We start from the raw sequence: 20,529 nt of genomic DNA, 5'->3' as shown, positions 1-20,529 counted from the left end.
AATATCAGCAATTCCCAAACGTTTAGCGTCAAATGTTCAGAATAAACTTTCCGACTAACGATCAATTTTCCACGACGAAGAACGTTGGTATAGCGCGTCGCTGGCAAACGAACGCCGGTTTCCGGTTATCCTGGACGAGGCTGGAGCTTGTTGTTTATTCGTGTCAGTGAACTCTCCTGGATCGGGTCCATGGCTCTTTGTTTCAGCCCCCGAAGGGTTCGCTCGCTGCTCAATAGCCGCGTTCAATGTTGCACAACGAGACTATAGCCGCATTGCAGGCAACAACAACGACGACAACGGGTTGTAACTAAATCCACCGTCGCGACGATGCCTCGACCTTGAAGTGTACGCGTGCGTTCTCCTGACACACGCTCCGGGCACTCGAACTTTTCCCCTAAGCGTATTCAGGATCGTGAATAATCGATAAAATCCGATGTTTTACGGAATTAATTCTACGAAAAAGCGTTACAGAGTTGAAAACTCTGCTTTGCTCCGAAGGGTCACGAAGATGGAACCAAATTGAATTCGTTTCGAGGAGGAAAGCAAACTTTCCGAGTACCGTGGAAGAAATACGAAGAGCGACAGACGATAATCTGGCGAGATACACGCGTCGAATTCAAGAGTCGGAATATATTTTCCACGCTTTTCCTAACACGCAAGAACGAATTTTTAGTAATTTATCTAAAATATTCAACGCCATAAGGGAAGCTCGCGCGAATTCAACACCGTGGAAGATTTATTAGAACAAAACGCTGTTGCTGGCAACCGAACATCATTCCCATTGCGTGGTGTTTGTCCCATCAACAGCCCAGCCCATGAAAGGCAGCTCGAAATCGAGGTTCGCGACGGGCGGGGTGTAACGACGCGAAAGAAATATCAGCCACTTGTCAGCATCCAGTTCCGAGCGGCGATTCCACGTCCGACAAATGTTGGAGAATTCACGGTGCACGGTCGAAGAGGGATTAAGGTTGCTTCTGCATCCTCCTCCCGTTCTTCGAACGGCCAACACGCAGCAGAGGAAGCGAGGATACAGAAACGGGCCGTAACTAAATCCGCGAGCAGTTTCAGAGAGCCCGTGGAGAGGAGACCTTGACACTGCTCGTGTCCGACACACGTTCGTCGGCGAACTTACCCACGTGCAGAGCCGTGGATAATCGATTCGATCGTAAAATACGCTCCTTAGGCTGCCTGGCTGCCTCGTCCGCCTGGCTGACTCTCGTCTTCGTCTTCTACCACTCTCGATCTCGCTCGCCTCTTCCTCTACGTTCTACGCGCTGATAGCGAGGCGTTTTTACCGTGTCGCTGATGAATTTGGCGCGGATTGTCGGGGTCTTCGTCCTTCTTCCGTCGCTTCGGTCGCTAATGTTCGATGTGACGTTGCAGAGTACAAAGTCGCGCAAGAGCTCGCACTCGGCTGTGACTCGACGATCGAGAGAGTAATTTTCCATTTGCTTTCCGTATCGACGCGGGCTACTGTCATTCCGTTTCTGCTCGAGCATCGCGTAAGTAGATCCAGCACGAAAGAAGACCTCGCAGTTCGCTGATACGATACATGCCGACGCGTTACTAGGAGCCCATAGATAACGGAGAATTAAAGTGGAAAGACTGGTGCCGCGAGATAACCGGTAGTCCGCCTCTTGAGACCAGCCCCGGCGTAAGGACCAGGAACAGTAGCTAATCAGTGGTATCTGATAAAGATTACAGCGAGGAAACGAGATTAGAATCAGTTCACGAGTCGGTTACCCACCGGGATGCTCGTTGCCACAGCATGGAAAGCGTTGCTTTTACTTAATTTTACGCACGGTAATCCGAGCTGACGTCTAATTGTAGATCCTCTGGTTTCTCTCTTCTAAACACGATCGATCACTCGTTCGGAACCCAACGGACCCGAGGGCCATCATCAATCTAGTTGGAGGGACGTTGCGCAAGAGGCAATCCTCTTTTAGTCTTTTGGTTTCCGTGCGTTTCGCGATTTAGTTTCGACAGGCAGAAGCACGCGTGAAACGTTAATTCGATCCGGCGGTGTATCGCGCGCGAACGCCTGTCCAGCGGTTGAAAACGATTATCGCACCGGCAAAATTAATAGCCTCTAATCGAAGGTAATAACGCGGCCGGTCGATTGCGTTCGTGCCGCGTGCACGCGGTCAATCGTGAAAAATTCGCCTAGCTGCGTCCGATTATTTATCTCGTTGGAAAAGATGGCTACCGGTGGCCTGACGGTAACCCGCGTACGAGTTTCCTGGCTACGATCAGCGCGATTTTCGACCGAACGGCACGCGGGAACATCCGTTTCTTAACGTTGAGTTTCTGAAGCGTGAAGGTGACTGATGAAGCGTGAATGGAGAAAGCAGGAAGTTGAAAGTTAGGTTTGTTGGGTTGCGCTGGAAGACGCGATGTCGAAATTGTACGTCCTTACGTTTGATGGATGTTGGTCGTTTGGCTCGGTAGACTCGTTCGAGTTACGCGTGTAATTCGTTTTTAACAAACGCGTGAGGAAACAAATGCCCGCTGTCTAGAGATAAGTTGCTCGCCATCAGGCGCGAATACCCATAATATTTTTCGAATCTGCTAATCTCTTTGGTTCATCGATCCGGCCATCTCCAGCGTCCCTTTGCCTATGGTCGGATTCTGATCGGCCTGTGCCTCGTCTTTTCTCGTTGTTGCTCGTTCAGCAGAGGGCAGAGGTGGCTCGAGTGCACGGAATCGCGGCTATGCGCCAGCGGAAGATCGCCGGCAGGCGCTGCATCCCTCTCTCTTTCTCTCTCTTGGACACGGGAGGGAGCAGTGGGCGCCTCCGCGTCGTAGTTATATTTAGATTCGCGCTGACCGGCTTCGTGCTTCTTGTTTTACATTTAGTCGGGCATCACACCCGTTCCCACCCTCCCCGGCTCACCTCGCGCGATTCCACAGCGGGAGAGATCCTGCGGGAGATCGAGGCCCGTTTAGAGCACCGAACATCTCGTCCCGATACGATCCTCCGACGTCGTAAACGCGAGGACGCGGCTGCTCTCGTCCTTTATTTCACAGAGCTTTTCAAAGTACTCGGTCGAGATTCGGTTGCTTCGTCGATACAGTGTTTCTCTCTGTGCGGTGATTCTCTTTCGATCTGTTCGACGGTATTTCGTTAAAATTCTATCGATCGGGAGTCGCGATGTCGAGAGCGATAACGAGTTCCAAAGATTCGTCTACGGTTTTCAATGGCAGAATGCGGATACTGTTTTTCTACGCAAAGAAGAGACAAAGCTAGAGACACGATCGGATACGGAAGGCCGAAATGCAAAGCGGTCTCGCTAAAGCGTTTTATTCGTCGGTGGACAAGAACGAAACAGTCACGCACCTCTCGAGGGCCGAGCAGTTTGGCTCTTAATTAGCTGATCAAGGCATCAAGGAAGTTGGTCGTTTTTTGCCGGGCTCCCTCGTGAATTCTCCGCGATCGGCCGATCTTATTCAATTGGACCTTCTTAATGGAGACGGGAATCGACCGATCGGAGATAAGTAGCTGAAACATACGCGACGCGGTCTCTTCTCGCAATTTCGTCGGCATCTTCGACGAATTTTCGACGAATTTTCGACCATTTCTGTTGCCTTAAGAATCTCCGATACTATCGATATCCACTGTCGGCCAATTACTACCGTTCCAATTAATACCGTTACATCCTCATTCTCGATATTCCATTACCTGTATCTTCGAACAATGTTTTATAATACGGTGATCAATATTTTTACAAGTCTCGAGTACTCTGGCTGCTTAACCAGATCATCGAAATATTCGAAGATAGATGTAAGAAAATTAATCGACGTTAAAAGCGCTGATGATTCTTTGGAATCCACTCGTCCGTGTGTATTTCTCAAGTATCAAAATGGCAAGCAAGCACCGGAACATGTTCACCAGGACAGTTTCCCTGATCGCGACCGGCGGAACGAATTCTAAATGTCACGATAGCATCGCTGGAATCGCTTGGATCTCCATCAGCCAGGAAGTACTGTTAATTTCTTACTAATGGGACGGCACAATGACGATCGTACTTTGCATGCAGCGTCCCGGTAACAATGTCGAGCGAAACCAAGTCGACCGTCGTACTCTTCCTTCTTTTCTGCTCGTGGGAAACCCGTCGAAGAATCCACCTCCGCGAATCGGATGTAGTCGAACCGGCGATGATATCGGCTTCGGACGAGACGTTCGGTCGTCCGAACGACCGCGATCTACCGTTCTATTCTCGTTGCTCTACTCCTTTCTTAGATCGCGTGGCTCGAACAAACTTCTAAACACGTACCAAATTCGTTTAACGTTAGACCTACCGACCGTCAGAGCGTAAAAGCGTCGAAGAAATCGAAGCGATGGATACCTGACAAGATATAAAATATTTTATCCAAACAGTTTACAAAAATCGCTCGAATCTCCGAAAATCTAATAAGAAATAAAAAATTGATATGAACTATGAATTTGCTGTAAATTTTGCCTGAAATTTCCTGAATATTTCGTTCGAGTAAATAGCTGAAAACTCTTCACCGATGTGGCACACCTGTATCGCGGCAATCTGCACCCGTATAGTAGCAATTTACGAAGCGGAAAAAACTTGCCGCATGTGCCGCGCCAAAGTTGGGGATTCGAGCGTTACGTGGGAAGAAAAAAGCGCGGAAAAAGCTATAAAACCGGAGACCAAGTTAACAGCCTTGAAATCAAAGTTGAAACTGCCATATTATTCACCTCGAATGCTTGGAAATTACGTAGAATTTCCGACTTTTCTCGAAAATGGTTCCACGAGGGTTGCTGTCGAAGTTGCTTGGTTTCAATTAACGCTGGTTACGCCATAAGGCTAACAGAATCGCAGAATGAAATGGAAGAACCGCAACGCAACGCAACACGACAGTGCACTTGAGCCGGTGTTCACGGTGCTTATTCCGCGCAGGAAAGAAGTCGATGAGTGTCCGCAATTAAGAGGCGGGACGGTACAAGAAAACATCTGCAATGTAGATGCAATCCACTTAGTTGCAGATCCCCTTCATACAGGGTTCTTAATATAGACGCGATCGCCGGTAAAAGGAAGCAGAAACGAGTCGTCCGGTAGCGGGAAACCGCGATTCCTTTTTCGTGCTCTACGTATCGAGACGCGCCTCGAACTCGTGTCGGAGAGATTGATCGACTCGCGGTCGTCGAATTCTTCGCATTTCCACCATCTCGCTTCTATCTGCTCAAAGTTACGATTAGAATATATAATTACGAGGACGATTCGAGAGACTCGCCTGGATATTTGAACGTCGTTGAATTATCGTACGACAATCTCCCTTTCAATCTGCAAACTCTGTAAATGGAAGACGGATGAAAATCCTACAAGATTGGTGGCTAATCGAAATCGCGTGTGTCGCGTAACTCCGTCTGTTGGAGCAAAAAGAAAGCGATTAAACTGCATTTAAATTGCGAATCATCATCGAACAGTGTTCGCTTGAAAGTCACGTTTTCTGTTATTCTCTAATGACCCTCGAAGAAAAAGGACGTATACCACGATCACAGGGTAGAATCGCGATAGCCGTGACGTGACGGGCGACCGATCTAACGACTTATTAATGTTAATGCCGGCGGAATGAGAAAGCACCGGCAAATGACAGACGCTGATCGTGCGTTTTCCAAGAACGTTGCACCGTAATGCGTAGCCCCGTCACGTACGATACAATTTCATTCAAATCGTCCGCATCAGATTAGCTAGTTCTCCTCGTGCCGCGGGTGTTGCGGCTATCGAGAGTGAAAATAACGCGCGGATCGGTGAAACCTTGTCGCTTCGAATCCGATTCCTACGCACGTGGACGAAGGTTTTTCGAGAAGACATTGTTACGAGCACATGGCGCAGATAAGTGGAGACACTGAGCGTGTTAAACGAGTAGTTCGTCCGAGGAGTTGGTCGAGGATAGAGCTTAGAACGTGAAAAATCGTAAAACGTTGCTGGCGAGCGACGTTAACTCTTAGCCAAGGTATAATCGCTGTTTCTTTTGTTCTGCTCGGTTTTAACTCTACCTTCTTTCGACCGCTTTCTCGCTGCTAATTATGGAAGCAATCAGAATTCTAGAAACTCGAAGACGAGCAACGCCTGGCTCTGAGACGCGTCGATCTCGATATCTTCGCAACGAAAAGGGTTTCGATCTCGGAAACCCGACGCAACGAAGATTCGACGCGGAAGAACATATAATGCGACGATAAATCTCGAAAATAGATACAGCGAGAAGCTTGGATCTTGAAAGCTCGATAGCAAAATGTGAACAAGCTGGATCGGAAAGAAACTTTCTCAAGATTCTCTAAACTTGAAAATTCGATGGCACAAAATTTCTAGCCTGGCGAGCCTACCGTCAGAAAGCTCTAATCTCGGAAGCTACACGTTCGAAGCTTCTAGAGGACGAAGATCAATTCCTTTCACATAAATCCTGTTCTTTCAACGATTCGTGTAACGACGAGGAGCGCGTTTTCTTCTTTTTCTGACGAACGATTTCCCACGATCAGATTTCTTGGCAGTAGGCGTACTCGTTAAGCGACAATCGGTAAATGCTTCGTATTCGCGGAAGGTAATCGTGTTTACTTTCGATCATTCGACCGAGACAGTTGGACGCTGGTCGCCGTCGTTGCACCGTTTAGATCTCAACTGGACAGGAACGGTAACGCCTTCTTGTCGATCCGCGATCGAATCCCGGCTTTCTATACCCTCCACGGAACGCTGCTCGTCTCGTTATTGGATTCTTAGAACACGTCGAGACTTCGTTGCATTATAAACCTGCCGTTCGTAGCTTTACGATAAGAATACAAAGCACTTTATATTCGAGAAGAACGCATGATTTATACTTAAAAAAAAATAAACGTTTGTACGTTTATAAAATTATTATTTCCTTCAATATTATTATCATCTTCGATCTATAACATTGAAACACGTCGTTTTGCACGTAACCATACTTTCGGCTCTTCTAACGTCTTAAAACGAAGTAACGTAGCTGGAACTGTGGTATAATATCAAGATATTATAGGATATTGTCGGTGATCCAACGTATAACCCAACCATAATCCAGCCAGTCGATGTTTACCAAACTTTAGATTACAGAATTCGGCAATAAATTTTTCCATCCCACGTTTACGATTTACAATCGGAGAAGTTACAGCTGTGGCTCGCACGGACGTAAAAACCACGCTGCGAACTTCCTGACACGATCGTAAAAGGAGAGACGATTCGTAAAAGGAGAGACGAATCGTAAAAGGGAGAAAATCCTTACGTAAGCGACAGACAGCGTTGAAAAGTCGGCAAAAGGCGCGAGGTCGCGGACTGCAGGTAACCTCGTGCACGGAACCGCGTTCTCTTCCACTTCTTTTTTATTTCTTCCCTTTCGTTTCGTCTTTTTCTTCTGCTTTCGTCGAGACCGCAGACCCCGGCGAAACTGCGGCTTTGTTATGAAATAGGCTTGAAAGCGAAATGCCCGTGCACTGCTTCGCCCGAGTTCTGGCCCCGTTTCTTCTTGGTGCCGACGTTGCTCTGCTCCGGAGACAATGTTGCACGGAACAGTGGGCTCGATAATGCGACGATCGATCGATCTCCTCGATACGTGTGCACGCTTGCCGAACCGCAGACCAACGTAATGGAACGAGAACTCGATTTTCTCCCTTCGTGTTTTTCCAAGCGACCGTCTCGCGGACGATCTCTGTATTACACGTTCGAAATTTGTGAACGCAGCGTTTTATGTATTTGAAATTTCTGAGTCATCGAGCAAACGAAATCGGATAATCCAGCGAATATTCTAAAACCGCTTCTATCAGCAAATAAAATTCGAGTTTCCTTTGGTAGAAGCGACAGCAAACGACAGAAAGGAGGAAAGCCCGATCGACTCGGATACTTCGTTGTTAGATATCGAGTGGTTACCGCCCCGAAGAGTAAAATACACGCTGTCCAAGCGACAAAGATTAGCCATTTATTGAGTGGAAATTGGCCGACGTAATTACCGGCTGGAATAACATCGAATATTAATGCAGCGTCGTTCGAAATAAGCGGTTGGATAAATCTATGCTCTCTTAACAAGGTCCTGACGCGTGACAGCAGCCATGAGGTTAGACGGTGTATCTCGTAACGCGTCCTTAATGCACCCACGACGCCGATAAAACCGTAGCCACGCTATCTGCGGAACCGCTACAGGGCCGAGATATCGGCCGGACGTGCCGCAGACCATTGTGCCTGGTCATTAATAAATTTCGGGATCAAGGTGAACCGGTGCTCTCGTTCGGGACGGTAGATTAATCCCCCGAGGGCTGCTTAATTATTCATGGTGATGAGGTGTCTGGTTGAGACTCGGTCGATAAACCAGGCATTCGAGAATCTCTGCGCACCGGTTTGCGGAGTAATTTCGTTGTTTATTCGTTTGGCCGAGCAATAGCTTGTTAATAGCCAGTTTTCTTACGTGACGTTTCAAACGATCGGCTTGAGATTTATATGGAAGTTAATGACACCTTTTGTTCTTTTCTAATGGCATGTTTGCAATCGGACGAGATTACACAGATGGTGGTTGGTAATTCGAGCAGGAAATTAAGCCTTCAAATTTGTACTTTGGAACGGCTATCCCACGAACATTGATCGCTCTTTCGAATTATCCACCTTATTGAATCATCAAAGATCGACAAGGTTTAGTAAAAGTACGCGTGAACATTTAATTTACTAGCGACCACGTTACACTCGCAACACTGTGCCTCTGCCAGTGTGTTGCAGCGAATATTTCGATCGTTTAGTAAGCCACTTGCATTTACTCGATACCTTTGCCAAGATACAAAGTACACCAACTCGTAAACCTATACATTTGTATGTGAAGTTTCGCATTAACGTTTCTACATTTTTCCCCCTAAATTTTCAATCTCGCTCAAGAAAAAAAAAATCTCACTGGAAGCCTCTAAAACGGAATGAAAAGGAAAAGTGAAAAAGAAAAAAAAAGAAGCTGTGTGGCAATAAATTGAAAGCAAACAGTCGGCCGTCGAGACGGTCCGGGGAGCAGCAGTGTTAACCAGACGTTAACAATCCGCGGCATTAAATTCCGCCGGTCGGTCGATCGATCCCTCGGTTGCATCTGGCTGGCTTGCACAATTGGAAAGGCTGTCAGCGTCCGTGTACCGGGGAACGATGATTCTGCGGTCACTCGTCGAGGCCTCGCCGCTGCCACGGTAGCTGCTTTCCTACTAGGCTTTCCAGCCGGGCTTTGTGCTTCTATTAGCGAGCGCGCACGTGCGCCGCTACATAACTTATTGACAGTGACGGCGAGGCACGAAAGGGAAAGGGGGAGGTGGTCAGGTAGATGGAGAACGCGCGAGCCTCGCGTCTTGGTGAAAAGGAGATCCGCAGAACAGGAGGGAAGAAGAGAAACAGAGTGGAACGAGAAGAAGAAGAGAGAAACCTTTTACCGGCGGCGCATCTCGCGAACGATACACCCAGCCACAACCGCTGCACCGTCGAGATGCATCGTTTTTCTCTGTCTCTTTCGCCCTAGCCACCGCCTACGTGATGGAATGAATTGGGAGAAAGGAGATCCTCGGGGAGAAAGAAGAATCTCTAGTCGGAGTCTGGTTTTCTGGCTTCGTCGAGAGGTTCGTGTACGGGCTTCTTTAGCTTTTGGATTAGGTCGCGACGAGAACGCGACAGTTAAAAGCTGGAACAATTTCCTGGAAACTTTCCTTCTCGATAATACGTACTTGCAAGTTTTACAAATTGTCCGAAAGTATTTGCATTCGTGTCAGTTCAAGTATTTCTAATCTTCGAGGGACATAGAAAGGTAAACGTGGATATTGTTGGAAGGAAAGAAAAGGACGAGGACGAGGTATAAAGGCAGAGATTGGTGGTGGCGAAGAGCGGAGAGAGAAAAGGAGGCAATTGCCGCGAAAAGACTGATTCGAGATGGACGACGTGCGACCACTTTTTAAACTCGTGCCACCTTCCAATTAGCAATTATTGAGACGTTTCGACGATCGCCACGGAATCTTAAGAAGGACACGTCCGCGGGCGGATCGTCGCTATCTCGAAACTTGTCGCGTGAAAAACTTCGTCGACGCTGACTGCCTTTAATTGCGCCCGAACCGAACGTTCGAACGAAATTGGCCATCGTAGCGATAAAGAGAATATTCTGAACAGTTCAACATGGAAATAGTTAAACTCGATGTGCAAAGGTTCTTCAGCCTGGGTTGCCGAGAAACTCTGATGGAGAAAATATCGATTTAAAGAACAATTTACCTCGATTTACGTTCCTCTCGTCCAAGCTCGTCCGAGCCACTAAACATTAAATTCACCTTAAGAGCGAGGATCGAATCGTTCATTGAAAGGTTTCAAGAATCACGTGAGCAACATAGATCACGAATGCTGACCGTGAACGTTCGCCTGGTACGTATATGTAAGAGCAGGTAGGAGAGAAGATTACGAAGCGGGCAGACGCGTGAGACGGTTCCACGTGTCACGGCGCGTCTTCTTCGAACGGCACTGCCCGTCTTCTGCCGTGTTCTCGGTTAATGCATCACAATCATCGCGGAACCAGGAACAAGAGCCATCAGCGAACTTTCAGAACTCTGGTCCAAGTATGATGGATGACTGTCTGTTCTTGCTCGGTTCGTGAGGAAGTTATTACTGGTTCGCGCGAGCCGAGGCTAGTCATGTCCCGTGAAAAAACGCAGAATGTCGAGCATGCAGGGCCCCTGAAACTCCCTCGAAAACCACCTCTGCTCCCTCTTACTGCGCTTCGTGTAATTGGTTAACGAGCCCCGGCAATCTCGCGTCCGATCGACGAACCCCTTTTTCTTACGTCTCATTGAATGGAGTTTCTTATCCTATCCTGCCGGATGGAATTGATCTTCCGTGATTTAATTTTATTTAAAGGAGAACAGACGATTCGAGAGATCAAAGCGAAAGTGACGGAGATTTGTTGGTATTCCGGAGCTTTCGGCAATTCTTAATCTCGCTAATCGACGTTCTTTATGATCGAACTTCTTGCAAGTAGCGTTCATTTTCTCAGGACTGGCGTTGGAAAAAACGACTAAACGAAAATCACTCGCTTCTCGATGAAATGAAAAGAACCGATCGATCGCAAAAAGACTAGAATTTAATCATAGGTTATCGAACGAGGCAAAGTCGTGCGAAGCAGCTTCTAATTGCACGCTGGCGGAAGCGGGATAGACGAAAACTGTATGATTTCCAGCGAGCGTCGTTTACAATGTAGCCTGGTCAGCATTTTGTCGCGATAACTGGTTGAATTAACGAGCGCCGTTCCCGTTGCTCGACCGCGCGAAACTGGAATTTCGCGTCGTTCGTGATGATTTATAAATAGGTCGTTCATAGGCGACGATCAAGACCTTGAGAATGTCCGCTGACTGCTGACACCTCATCGATATAAATCCTGATTCTTGATGGCGTGCCGCGCGATTTGAATATCCGTGACTCGCGGTTCAAAGCACCTCTTTCATCGTTTTACCCACGATGCTACCGCCGTGTCTTTTTCTCGTCCGACACCGGTCATAGGATTTTATTCGCGAGGTGGAGCCGCGATTATTATAGACATCGTGAGCTATCAAATTTCACGTTATCGTAAATAGTTCGTAATTTCGGTTCGTAATTACCAGTCGATGATATTCTAGAAAAAGAGATTGTCAACTTTAATTCAACTTTATTCTATCAACGGGTATGCGATATCCTTCAAGTCGACACTTGCGTGCAGTTTCCGCGTTATAAAGGCTAATCCTAGTTCGACACTGCGATCATCCTGTTGAAACTCCCAATTTTATTTCTATCTTATTTCTAGCCATCTTCGCCGACTCTAATTCTGATTGTCCAACGTCGTTAAATGTTTTTTCTGTCATTTCCACTTGCATCGAAACCACTGATTTTCTTTGACGACGCTTTCCATAATCGGAATTATCAAGCAGCGCATCCATCCTACAACGTACGAACCCAGAAGCTCTCGGAGAGGAGAGTTTCGTCTCGATCGGTGTTTCTCGCGATTGCGAAAGCCACCAGCTGGCATAATTTCACGTCAGACTCGCGGCATACGTGCCCGGCCGTAATTAGATTAATACGCCGCGAAATTGGATTAAGAAAGCGAGGCGGCGGCAGCCAGCGCCGCGGATACGACAACTTTTTCGTGAGAACGCCACGAGGGTTAATTAAGGCCCGACAGGCCGGGTGCGAACGACTTGTCACGTACGAGCAGCCTATCTTTCTCCCTCTTATCCTTTCTCTTTCTCTCTCTTTCTCTTTCTATACCCTCTTGTTGCTCCCTCGTTGCCTCCTCTAGCCCGGCTCTCTTCTTCTTTCGATCGCCATTTTCGTTCTTTGTTGTCGAAGACGATCCAACACGGCCGATCGTCGTCACAGTCCGCTCCTTCGAATTAACGAGTTCGCGATTTAATACTATTTATCCGTACCGTTAATTCGTTTGCTTAGAAAATTAGTATTTCTCTTACAGTACAATAATATATTTAGAGATCGGTAAACATCCATCGACATATTTCATCTTTTTTAATTCCTCGCTACCCTCTTCTTTCTCGCGTAATTTCTCATTAATTTCGTCATTAAGAATAAAATTTGCCTTCTTTTTCTTCTTTTTTTTCTGTTAACTTCGCTTCTCTCCACGTTCTCCTCTTCTTGTACCCTCGCATTGACCCAAAGCCTTCTGCGAATCTCTCTGACCGTCCGCTCACGGGACGAGCCAGCGTGTAAATCATTTCGAAAATGGATACGTGCGCGCGTTACTCGCGTGAGAGTCGAAAAAGAGGCTGGGAATAGAAAGAGAGACCGAGGGAAGATACGATTATGGTAATACCCTACAGGCGTGGCTCGAAATGTGATTACTGGAACGAAGACTAATGCGTATCGGCCTTGGGAATTTTCAGCGTGTTATCAAGCGAATCTTGACGAGTCTCGACATCGTTTCTTCGGTACGCGAATACCCCTTTGACCGTTTAATTTCGATCAGAAATTCGAACCGGACCAATTACGTCGTGAATCGAAGGAGAAAATTCGGTGTCAATTTTGAAAACTACGATACGTCGCAGCGATCAAGTCCACAGCTACATACATTTTTACGTGCATCGCGGTATTCGGATAATTCATTGAAACGTGAATTCGCTGCAGCCACAGCCGCTTAATCCTCTTTGAAACATTTATTTTCCTTAAAGATCTTATCTCTGGCCAACGTACAACGATATCACGATCCCCGCGAACCAACGTACGCAACATTAAACCACCCTGCCTTTTACGGACGTCCTGTTCCCGATGAGGTCGACGTGGTCTAGGGCTGGAGCAAAGGGTCAAAGAGTCTGGTGCGTCGTCGGTTGTCGCGGGGACAATCGTCGCGTTGCGATGGCTGGTGTTGAAATCTCACGGAGGAAACAAAAGGATCGCAGAGGGACGCGGTGGTAGCTAAGACAGACTCGAGCACGGTGAAAGCTGGCTCGGGCCGTGGCGTATAATTCGAGGGCATGTCGATAAATCAGCTCGTGTTCGCGTACACTAGAACGAGAGGATCGATCGTAGGGGAGCGAGATCGACGAAGAACGCGGAGAGACGCCGCGGCGCGCCATGCGTTACGACACACGCTCGTCTATTCGTGGGCGTCCTGCATGTATCACGAGTGATCGAGTACCGCGTCGATCGCGACTCGCCACGATATTCGAGGGCGCTGCCTTTGGGGCTGTGCGATGGTTTCGAAAGCGTTTTTTCACTTTTGCAATCTTTTGCTTCTTTCTTTTTCTTTTTGTAGAGTACAAGGCGTGGCAGCTTAAGTTTCTCGATATGGAAGTTTCGAGCTTTGAAATTAATATTTGAAAGCATATAGATTTTTTATACGAGAATACCAATTTTTAGGTAACAATCGTCGATAAAAATTTTCAAATTTATTCGAGCGAATCCTGGAGAAAATTCGAGGTATGCGAATGCGTGGTTATCGTTTTAACGCGGTCCGTCGACCTCCATAATACACGGAATGCCGTTCGCCGACTACAAACTCGCGTACTAATTCCTCGCCACGCACCGAAGGCCGTGTAACAATAAAACATTACGATTAGACGCCGTGTTTCCGAGTTTGCGACCGTTTGCCCGCTCGTAGGCGTCACCCGTGCTGTATATCGTCATCGAGCCTGATAAGTATCGTAGCGGACTATCGTGAACCTCCCGGTCCCTCCGAACACAAAGTCCACCTTGGAATCTTTAATCGTATTTCAAGAAACGATTGGTATCTGCTCGATGAATCTTGCCCTTCCATTGATCCGCCACAACTCCTTTCGATCGCTCTATTGTTCGAATTTTCCAAGATAATTCCTAAGTATTGTGTCGTGAAACATTGCTTCGATTAGAAAATAGAGAATACTTGATATTCTTCGTTATTTTTACGAGATACTCTGTCGATAATGTTCTTTCCATTCTTCGATTTAAATTCCGCATGGCAAATGACAAATACCTCGTGATAAAAACCGATTAAAATTAGCGTATTATTGCGAATAGGATTTTTCTCCGTTGCTTCGGATAAAGAGGATTTGAGGTACAAGTAGAGACAGCGAAGAGTATGATTCGATTAGAAATTGGAAAATATCAAAAAATCGTGCCACGATTTACTCGAACTACAGTACAACCAGTAGCCGTATACGTATAGACAGGTACGTAAAACAGCGCTACTCTCGCGTACATAACATCCCTGAGAAAGATGTCTCTTCTACGGTTCTAAACGGGCAGATTCCTTCAGAACCGTGCACGTACACTCCCATCGACTCGAAAGAGAAGAGAATCGCGGCTGGCCTCGGTGTGTATCAGATACAATGCGATCCGTCTGTTCCCGTATCGCGTAATCGCCTTATCACGGGAACACGCACGCCGGCGAACGAACATAACGGTTTCCTGCGTTCGATCAAAGCACAAGCACCGTTCCAAGAGGAAAAAATTCCAATACAAATTTGCATCGAGCCGCTCTCGCGCCCGCTAGAAATCCACCGTGAAAGCTTATGTGTGTAGTACACTGGAAGGAGATTCTCGTTCGACCAACAGGGAAATAGAGACAGTAATGAAATACAAACGGGTGAAAGAGTGAGACGGAGAAAGCGCGGTGCGGTCGTGTAAGAGAATGCAGGACAGGAGGAGTGTGTCGAATAACTTCCTAGAGGCGCGCCTGTCACGACGCCCCGGGTCATTGGTCACCCGGTGCTTATCTGCGGCTGGCTGCGGGCCATCTCGGAGGCCCCCTTTCAGACGGCTCGATTTTCACCGCGCGATTTCATTATCCCTCGATCCATGCCACGTACGCTTCTCGCCACTCTGAATGGGCCTTTCACACGGCCAGGCGATAAATTGCGACCAAGGATCGCGGTGTTACAACGATCCGGCATCTGGAACCAGTGCGTCGCTTCCGTGTGTCCACCATACAGCCCTTGCTTCCAAGGGTAAACAGCGAAATTTGCGAAATTGTGAAACTTCTCTCGATTAAGGAATGAAGGATCTTTTATAGGTGAAGATTAAGATTTGGCAACGAGTCGTTCCACGGAGAAAGAAACTTGGTGCGTGTAATATACATGGAAAACAGTGACACAGAACGTCCAATTCGGACAAAGTAACATGGTAAAAGCAACCCCTAAACGTGAAACAGAATGTAACTCAACTATTCCATTCCTAAGGCTAATTTCGCCACACCGATCTACCTAAACGAAAAAGATAATTGGCATCGCCAAGCGTTCCGTCGACCCGAATCGAACCGGACCAAACGGTGATTTATATAATCCTTCGGGTTATCCGATATACACGTCGCAACGAGAGGTAACACGGAAGCATCGGCGCGAGGGTACTTCTGTCGGAGTACGCCCGTTCCCAAGCGTTACGACACCGCGGAATTTCCGTGGCGATCGCGCGGCATAACCGTGAAGCAATTCGTCCGAGGGAATCGCTTTTAACGCGATGCTCGATCGCTCGGTCACGATCGGTATGCCCCTTCCTCGCCATCTCTACGTACTTTCGTGAAATCCGAAACAATCGACGACTCCGCCCAGCTATATACGTACACTCGTTAGGTAACCTGGCTTTGAGATACGGTGCCTATCGTTCGACCGCGTTAATCGTCGGTTACACCGATGATACGGCCCTACGAGGAAGTAACGGGAAACGGGCCCACGATCGCGGCCTGTTTCGCTGTTCCAGTTCGACTCTCCGGGCCAAGCCGTCTTTCGATTGGTCACGGACGCGTGTATTATCCCTGCAGGCGTCGCTCTTAATCATCCAGCTGGAAACGTTTCTCGACGACGTTCTGATTTGTTCGAGTTTGCGGCTTCTTGCGAATTATCAACTAAAAAGCAACCGGTCAGGTCAAACCGATCGATCGATATCGCGTACCTTGAATGACTTAACGCTCAAGGTGGGGGAGGTTTAATAGATCGAGTGTTAGTGTAATTTAGCACTTTATTTGCACTTGTTGTACAAAAGTAAGGTTGGATGTTATGAACACGGCGGTTGTAAGATCTTGTTGAGAGTGAAGTATTTCACCCGCACGGTACGATATTCCGATGACGACTGATTTAGCATATCGCTGATTCTCAGCAGCCGTTGGGTCTCGTCCGTCCATCGTGCCTCCCCGGCTGGGTTTTTTCCGATGACCTCGGAGTCATCAGCTCGGGGAGGACAGGTACTTTGGAATTTCCCAAATAAAAGATAGGTGCTGGTTGAGCCATAAACGTACGGTCACTCAAAATCCCGAACACGGCTTTTACGATTCGAAGTTTACGATTGAACTTCGACACGAGAATTTGGATACTTCGTAAGAGCGATCTCTACTCGGAGACCCATGACGGAACCAATTCTGACGTATCGACGTCGGTTTCTGTTACAGATGGAGCATAGAGGCGCGGTGTCCGATCAGCAGGAGCATCAGTAGCGATACTCGATCGTCGGGGCCCTGAGCGGGCCCTCAGTCCGGGGACGTCGGCATCGGGGCCCGTGTTCGCGAGAAAGCTGGGCGGCGTTGCAGCGCCGCGATGGCCGCGACTGACGGTCAGATCGTCGTTGCGGCGGCACGCTGGGCCGAGGAAGCGACGTACTTGCGCGAATTCGTTTCCAAATATCGTCTTCCGGCGGTGATCAAGATCACGAAAGGTCAGTACGGTGGCCTGGGTGTCCCGACGCTTCCAGCGCCCAGCCTCCAGAGTACGGCCCTCCTGGTATCCGCTGGACGTCGACGAAAGATCGTCGCGCAAGCGGTGAAGATCAAGGAGGGACGCAGAGTAGTGGGCGTAGGGCCCAGGCTGGCCATCCCAGACTCTTATGCCGGCTACTTCGAGATACTGAGCGAGGAAGGTAGAGCTGTTCGCGGGATAGAGTCCGTGAACGAGCTGTGTCGAAGATGTCCAGAGGAAGGAGCTCTGGTCCGGGAGACCGTGCGTGGAATAGCTTGCAGAGTGGACGACGACTCCGGTATAGTTGTTCCGGAAGGGACGAGAACTCTGGCTGCCGGAGAGACGATTGTAACAGCTGGCGAGGTTAGTCTGCCCGGTCGTGGTAGATTTCTGCGCTGCGTCGACTGTCGAGGAGAGAGCGTCCTCCTGGGTATGGAGCTGCGCGGACGTTTCAGCGCCCTGGCGCGCGAGGACAATATCAGCGGCGTGCACACGGCTCGAGCGTTGCTGAGCAAGCGTTTGCCGTTGACGGTCAGACTGGTGCACGGTCAACCACCGAGGGGATTGAAGTCATCGTCGCAATTCGTTCCAGAGCTGAGGCTGTTATCGACCTTCGAGGAAGAACACGTGTTCGCCTTGCCGTTACAGAGAGAAGGGGCTGCCGTGGCGTTACCTTTGGCCGCTCCGTTGAAGCTGGTCAAAGCGCGAAACGAGGAAGCTCTCAGATCGATGCAGGAGTTCACGAGGCTGGTAGAGCGCGCGTCGCGTCTCGTTGCCGACGTGGCCGATCGCGCGCACGTGCTGGACGGCCGACTGGGGGAGAGCAAGCCATCCAGGCAGACTAGAAGCGGATCCGGTTTCCTCAGGCGATCGTCGACCAATTCGGATAACGGGCCGCCGAGCCACCACCGGAACAACGCCAGCCATCACCATCATCATCATCACTATCACAGCAATGGACACCAGGCGTCCTCTGGACACGCGGGCTACCGGGACGAGAATCGTGTGCCACCGTCCGCTTGCACGGAGGAGTACGACGAGATCGATCAGATTTACGACTATGTCCGCGGGTTCGCGCCGCTACCGAAGAGCGTCAGGTCCCCTTACGAGAGCCCGTTGCCGGGGGCACAGGGGTCCAGCCCACCTCTGACGCCGGTCACGGTAACGATCGCCCCTCTGCTCGACGACAGACCAGAACCACCTCCCATAGAGACCATACCGACCAAGAAGATCCAGGCAGAGAAGAGGACCAGACGCGCCGTCAAGGAGGCTCCACAGCCGAGAGTCGAGAAGCCGCCGCTGGCGAAGCTCTACGTGAAGAACAGCGGAACTCAGAGGGGACGTCCTTTGATGAGGCAGAAGAGCGCGTCGCCGTTGAAAGAAACGCCACCCGGATACAAGGGTGGATCTCCGCTTTTTAACATCAGATACAAGAGTTTGACGAACCTGCAGCAAGCCATGGAGCTGGATGGTACGTTGGATTCGAGCCATTCCGGGGGAAGAACATCGGGGGACTCTGGTGCTGGTGCTAAGCTACCGGAAAAGAGGTACGAGCAATTTTTCCAATAGCTTGTTAACGAGGTAAACGAAGGTAGGGTAAAAGTAAGAATCGAGAATTGTATCGAGGATTCGCAACGGAGTAATCAGAAATTGTCTTATCGTTCGCTCAGATCGCGGCGTTTGAGTAGACCACGCTCGCTCACGAATTTAGTGTGGGAGCTCCGCGGCGGAAGTGGCCTTGGCTGCGCGAGACCAGAAACCCCGCCACCAGCCACAGCAGCACCGTTGCCGCCGACTAAATGTGGACCACGTTTGGCTGTCACCGTTGTGGCACCCCGGCGTGTTGGCACGCTCTACCTCTAACTCGTGAGTACCGTTTCTTCTTAACAACTTCTCGTCCTCGCCATAGACCCATCCAATAAATAATTAACAGGCTTTAGCACTTAGGAACAATGTTGTCGGCTTAAATCTCCACCGAACGGTCGCCAATTTAATTCGATGAATCGCCCCTAGCGTTGAAAGCCAAATTGTCAGCTCCTGATCGAACTTGCTGAAAGAACATTCTAACAAAACATCTGTTCAAACGTATAAATACTTCCATCTGCGTCTTCCATTTCTACTATATCCATTCACGTACCGTCGATGACGACTGGGATAGAAAAGACTGGCAGGAACAGACGTGCACCGGTTACAGCGCAGTTAGAACGTAATTTGTCCGGGAATCGTTAAATTTACAAGATCGTAGGCCGGGTCGAGGCATTAACGAAGCGCTTTACTGGCCGTTATAAGAGGTGGGCAAATGTTTCCCTATTGACCACGACTCCTTATACGTTTAATCGTCCCCTGCGCTCTCGTCATAATCTCGCGTCTCGGAAACGCACCTGCGCCATCCAGGAAGCAGCAGCCAGATCCTATTGCGAATTATTGTTGTTATCCTGACGTGCCTGCACCGCGTTGAAATGGTAACTTTTCCTACTTTGCCCTTTTTACCAATTAACGGGAACGTAACGAATTCACGCCGCAGCCTCGAGCCTCCTTTCGTTCTGATTCTCCGACTAACGCAAGGTGCACTCAATGCATGTTCCTTGAGTATTTCTTTTTTATTTCTAATCGGGAACAAAGTTCGTTGAGCGTAACTACATATCCAATTATTTTTATCGAAACTTCAAAGTCTATTCGGGTAAAGTCGTGCGGTGAGTATACGATGCAAAAATACGTTTCAGTCATTCCTGAATTTAACTGTGAGCGTGCAACGTTTAATCATACTTGAGTATTATTATGCAGCCTACGCGACAACCATGTTATTCAACCGGAATGCAGATCTCATCTCCATTTAACTTAATCTACATAGGGGTTTATTATATTCAAACGAATTTCTGCACTTGCGTGCCACTATGCTTTTGCACTTACAAATTTTTCCATGAACGTGTAAATATCAAGAGCCTTATAATCGTTGAAAATCAGCCGTAAACTTAACCAATGGTATCTCGATATATCTCGTAAGAACTGCAAGATATCGACACTGCAGTTCTTCCTATTCTATGGGAATAAGAACTGCTAAAAAAACGAGGAAGTCCTGGACGCGTGTATGATCCCTTTCTTGAGGCGTTGGGGGGCGAGGGCAAGAACGCTTCCGGCGTATCCTGTAGAAATTTGTGGAAATTAGCAAGGTCTAGGCGGGTTAATCTGGCGTGTCCTAACCCTCCTCTCGGCTAGTTCCGTTCGAACGAGCGAAAGAAAACGCCAGGCTAAAGGGGGCGGGAAAGGGAGCTGCGGACGAAGATGAGGAGGACGTCGCAGGTGGAACGGAGACGGTGAGGAGATAATGAGGGAATCGGGAAACGAGAGAAAGACGGACGGTGAAGATAGTCGGTGGATCGAGCAAGCGGACAGCCCGG

At 48.6% G+C, this 20,529-nt stretch overlaps 1 protein-coding gene across 2 annotated transcripts in view; it reads left to right on the top strand.

The window, feature by feature from the left end:
* Positions 1-20,529, top strand: part of LOC100648821 — a 138,028-nt gene that overhangs the window by 87,856 nt on the left and 29,643 nt on the right. For both annotated transcript variants that reach the window (XM_003395661.4, XM_048405754.1), the window contains 2 exons: positions 16,849-18,678; positions 18,802-18,997. In XM_003395661.4, coding sequence (XP_003395709.1) covers positions 16,994-18,678; positions 18,802-18,994 — 1,878 coding nt within the window. In that variant the 5' untranslated portion in view covers positions 16,849-16,993 and the 3' untranslated portion in view covers positions 18,995-18,997. The remainder of the gene's footprint in view (positions 1-16,848; positions 18,679-18,801; positions 18,998-20,529) is intronic.

The sequence above is a fragment of the Bombus terrestris genome, chromosome 5, assembly GCF_910591885.1.
Source record: "Bombus terrestris chromosome 5, iyBomTerr1.2, whole genome shotgun sequence".
NCBI lineage: Eukaryota > Metazoa > Arthropoda > Insecta > Hymenoptera > Apidae > Bombus > Bombus terrestris.
The sequence above is the reverse complement of the archived record's forward strand: the minus strand, read 5'-3'. Positions and strand labels throughout refer to the sequence as shown.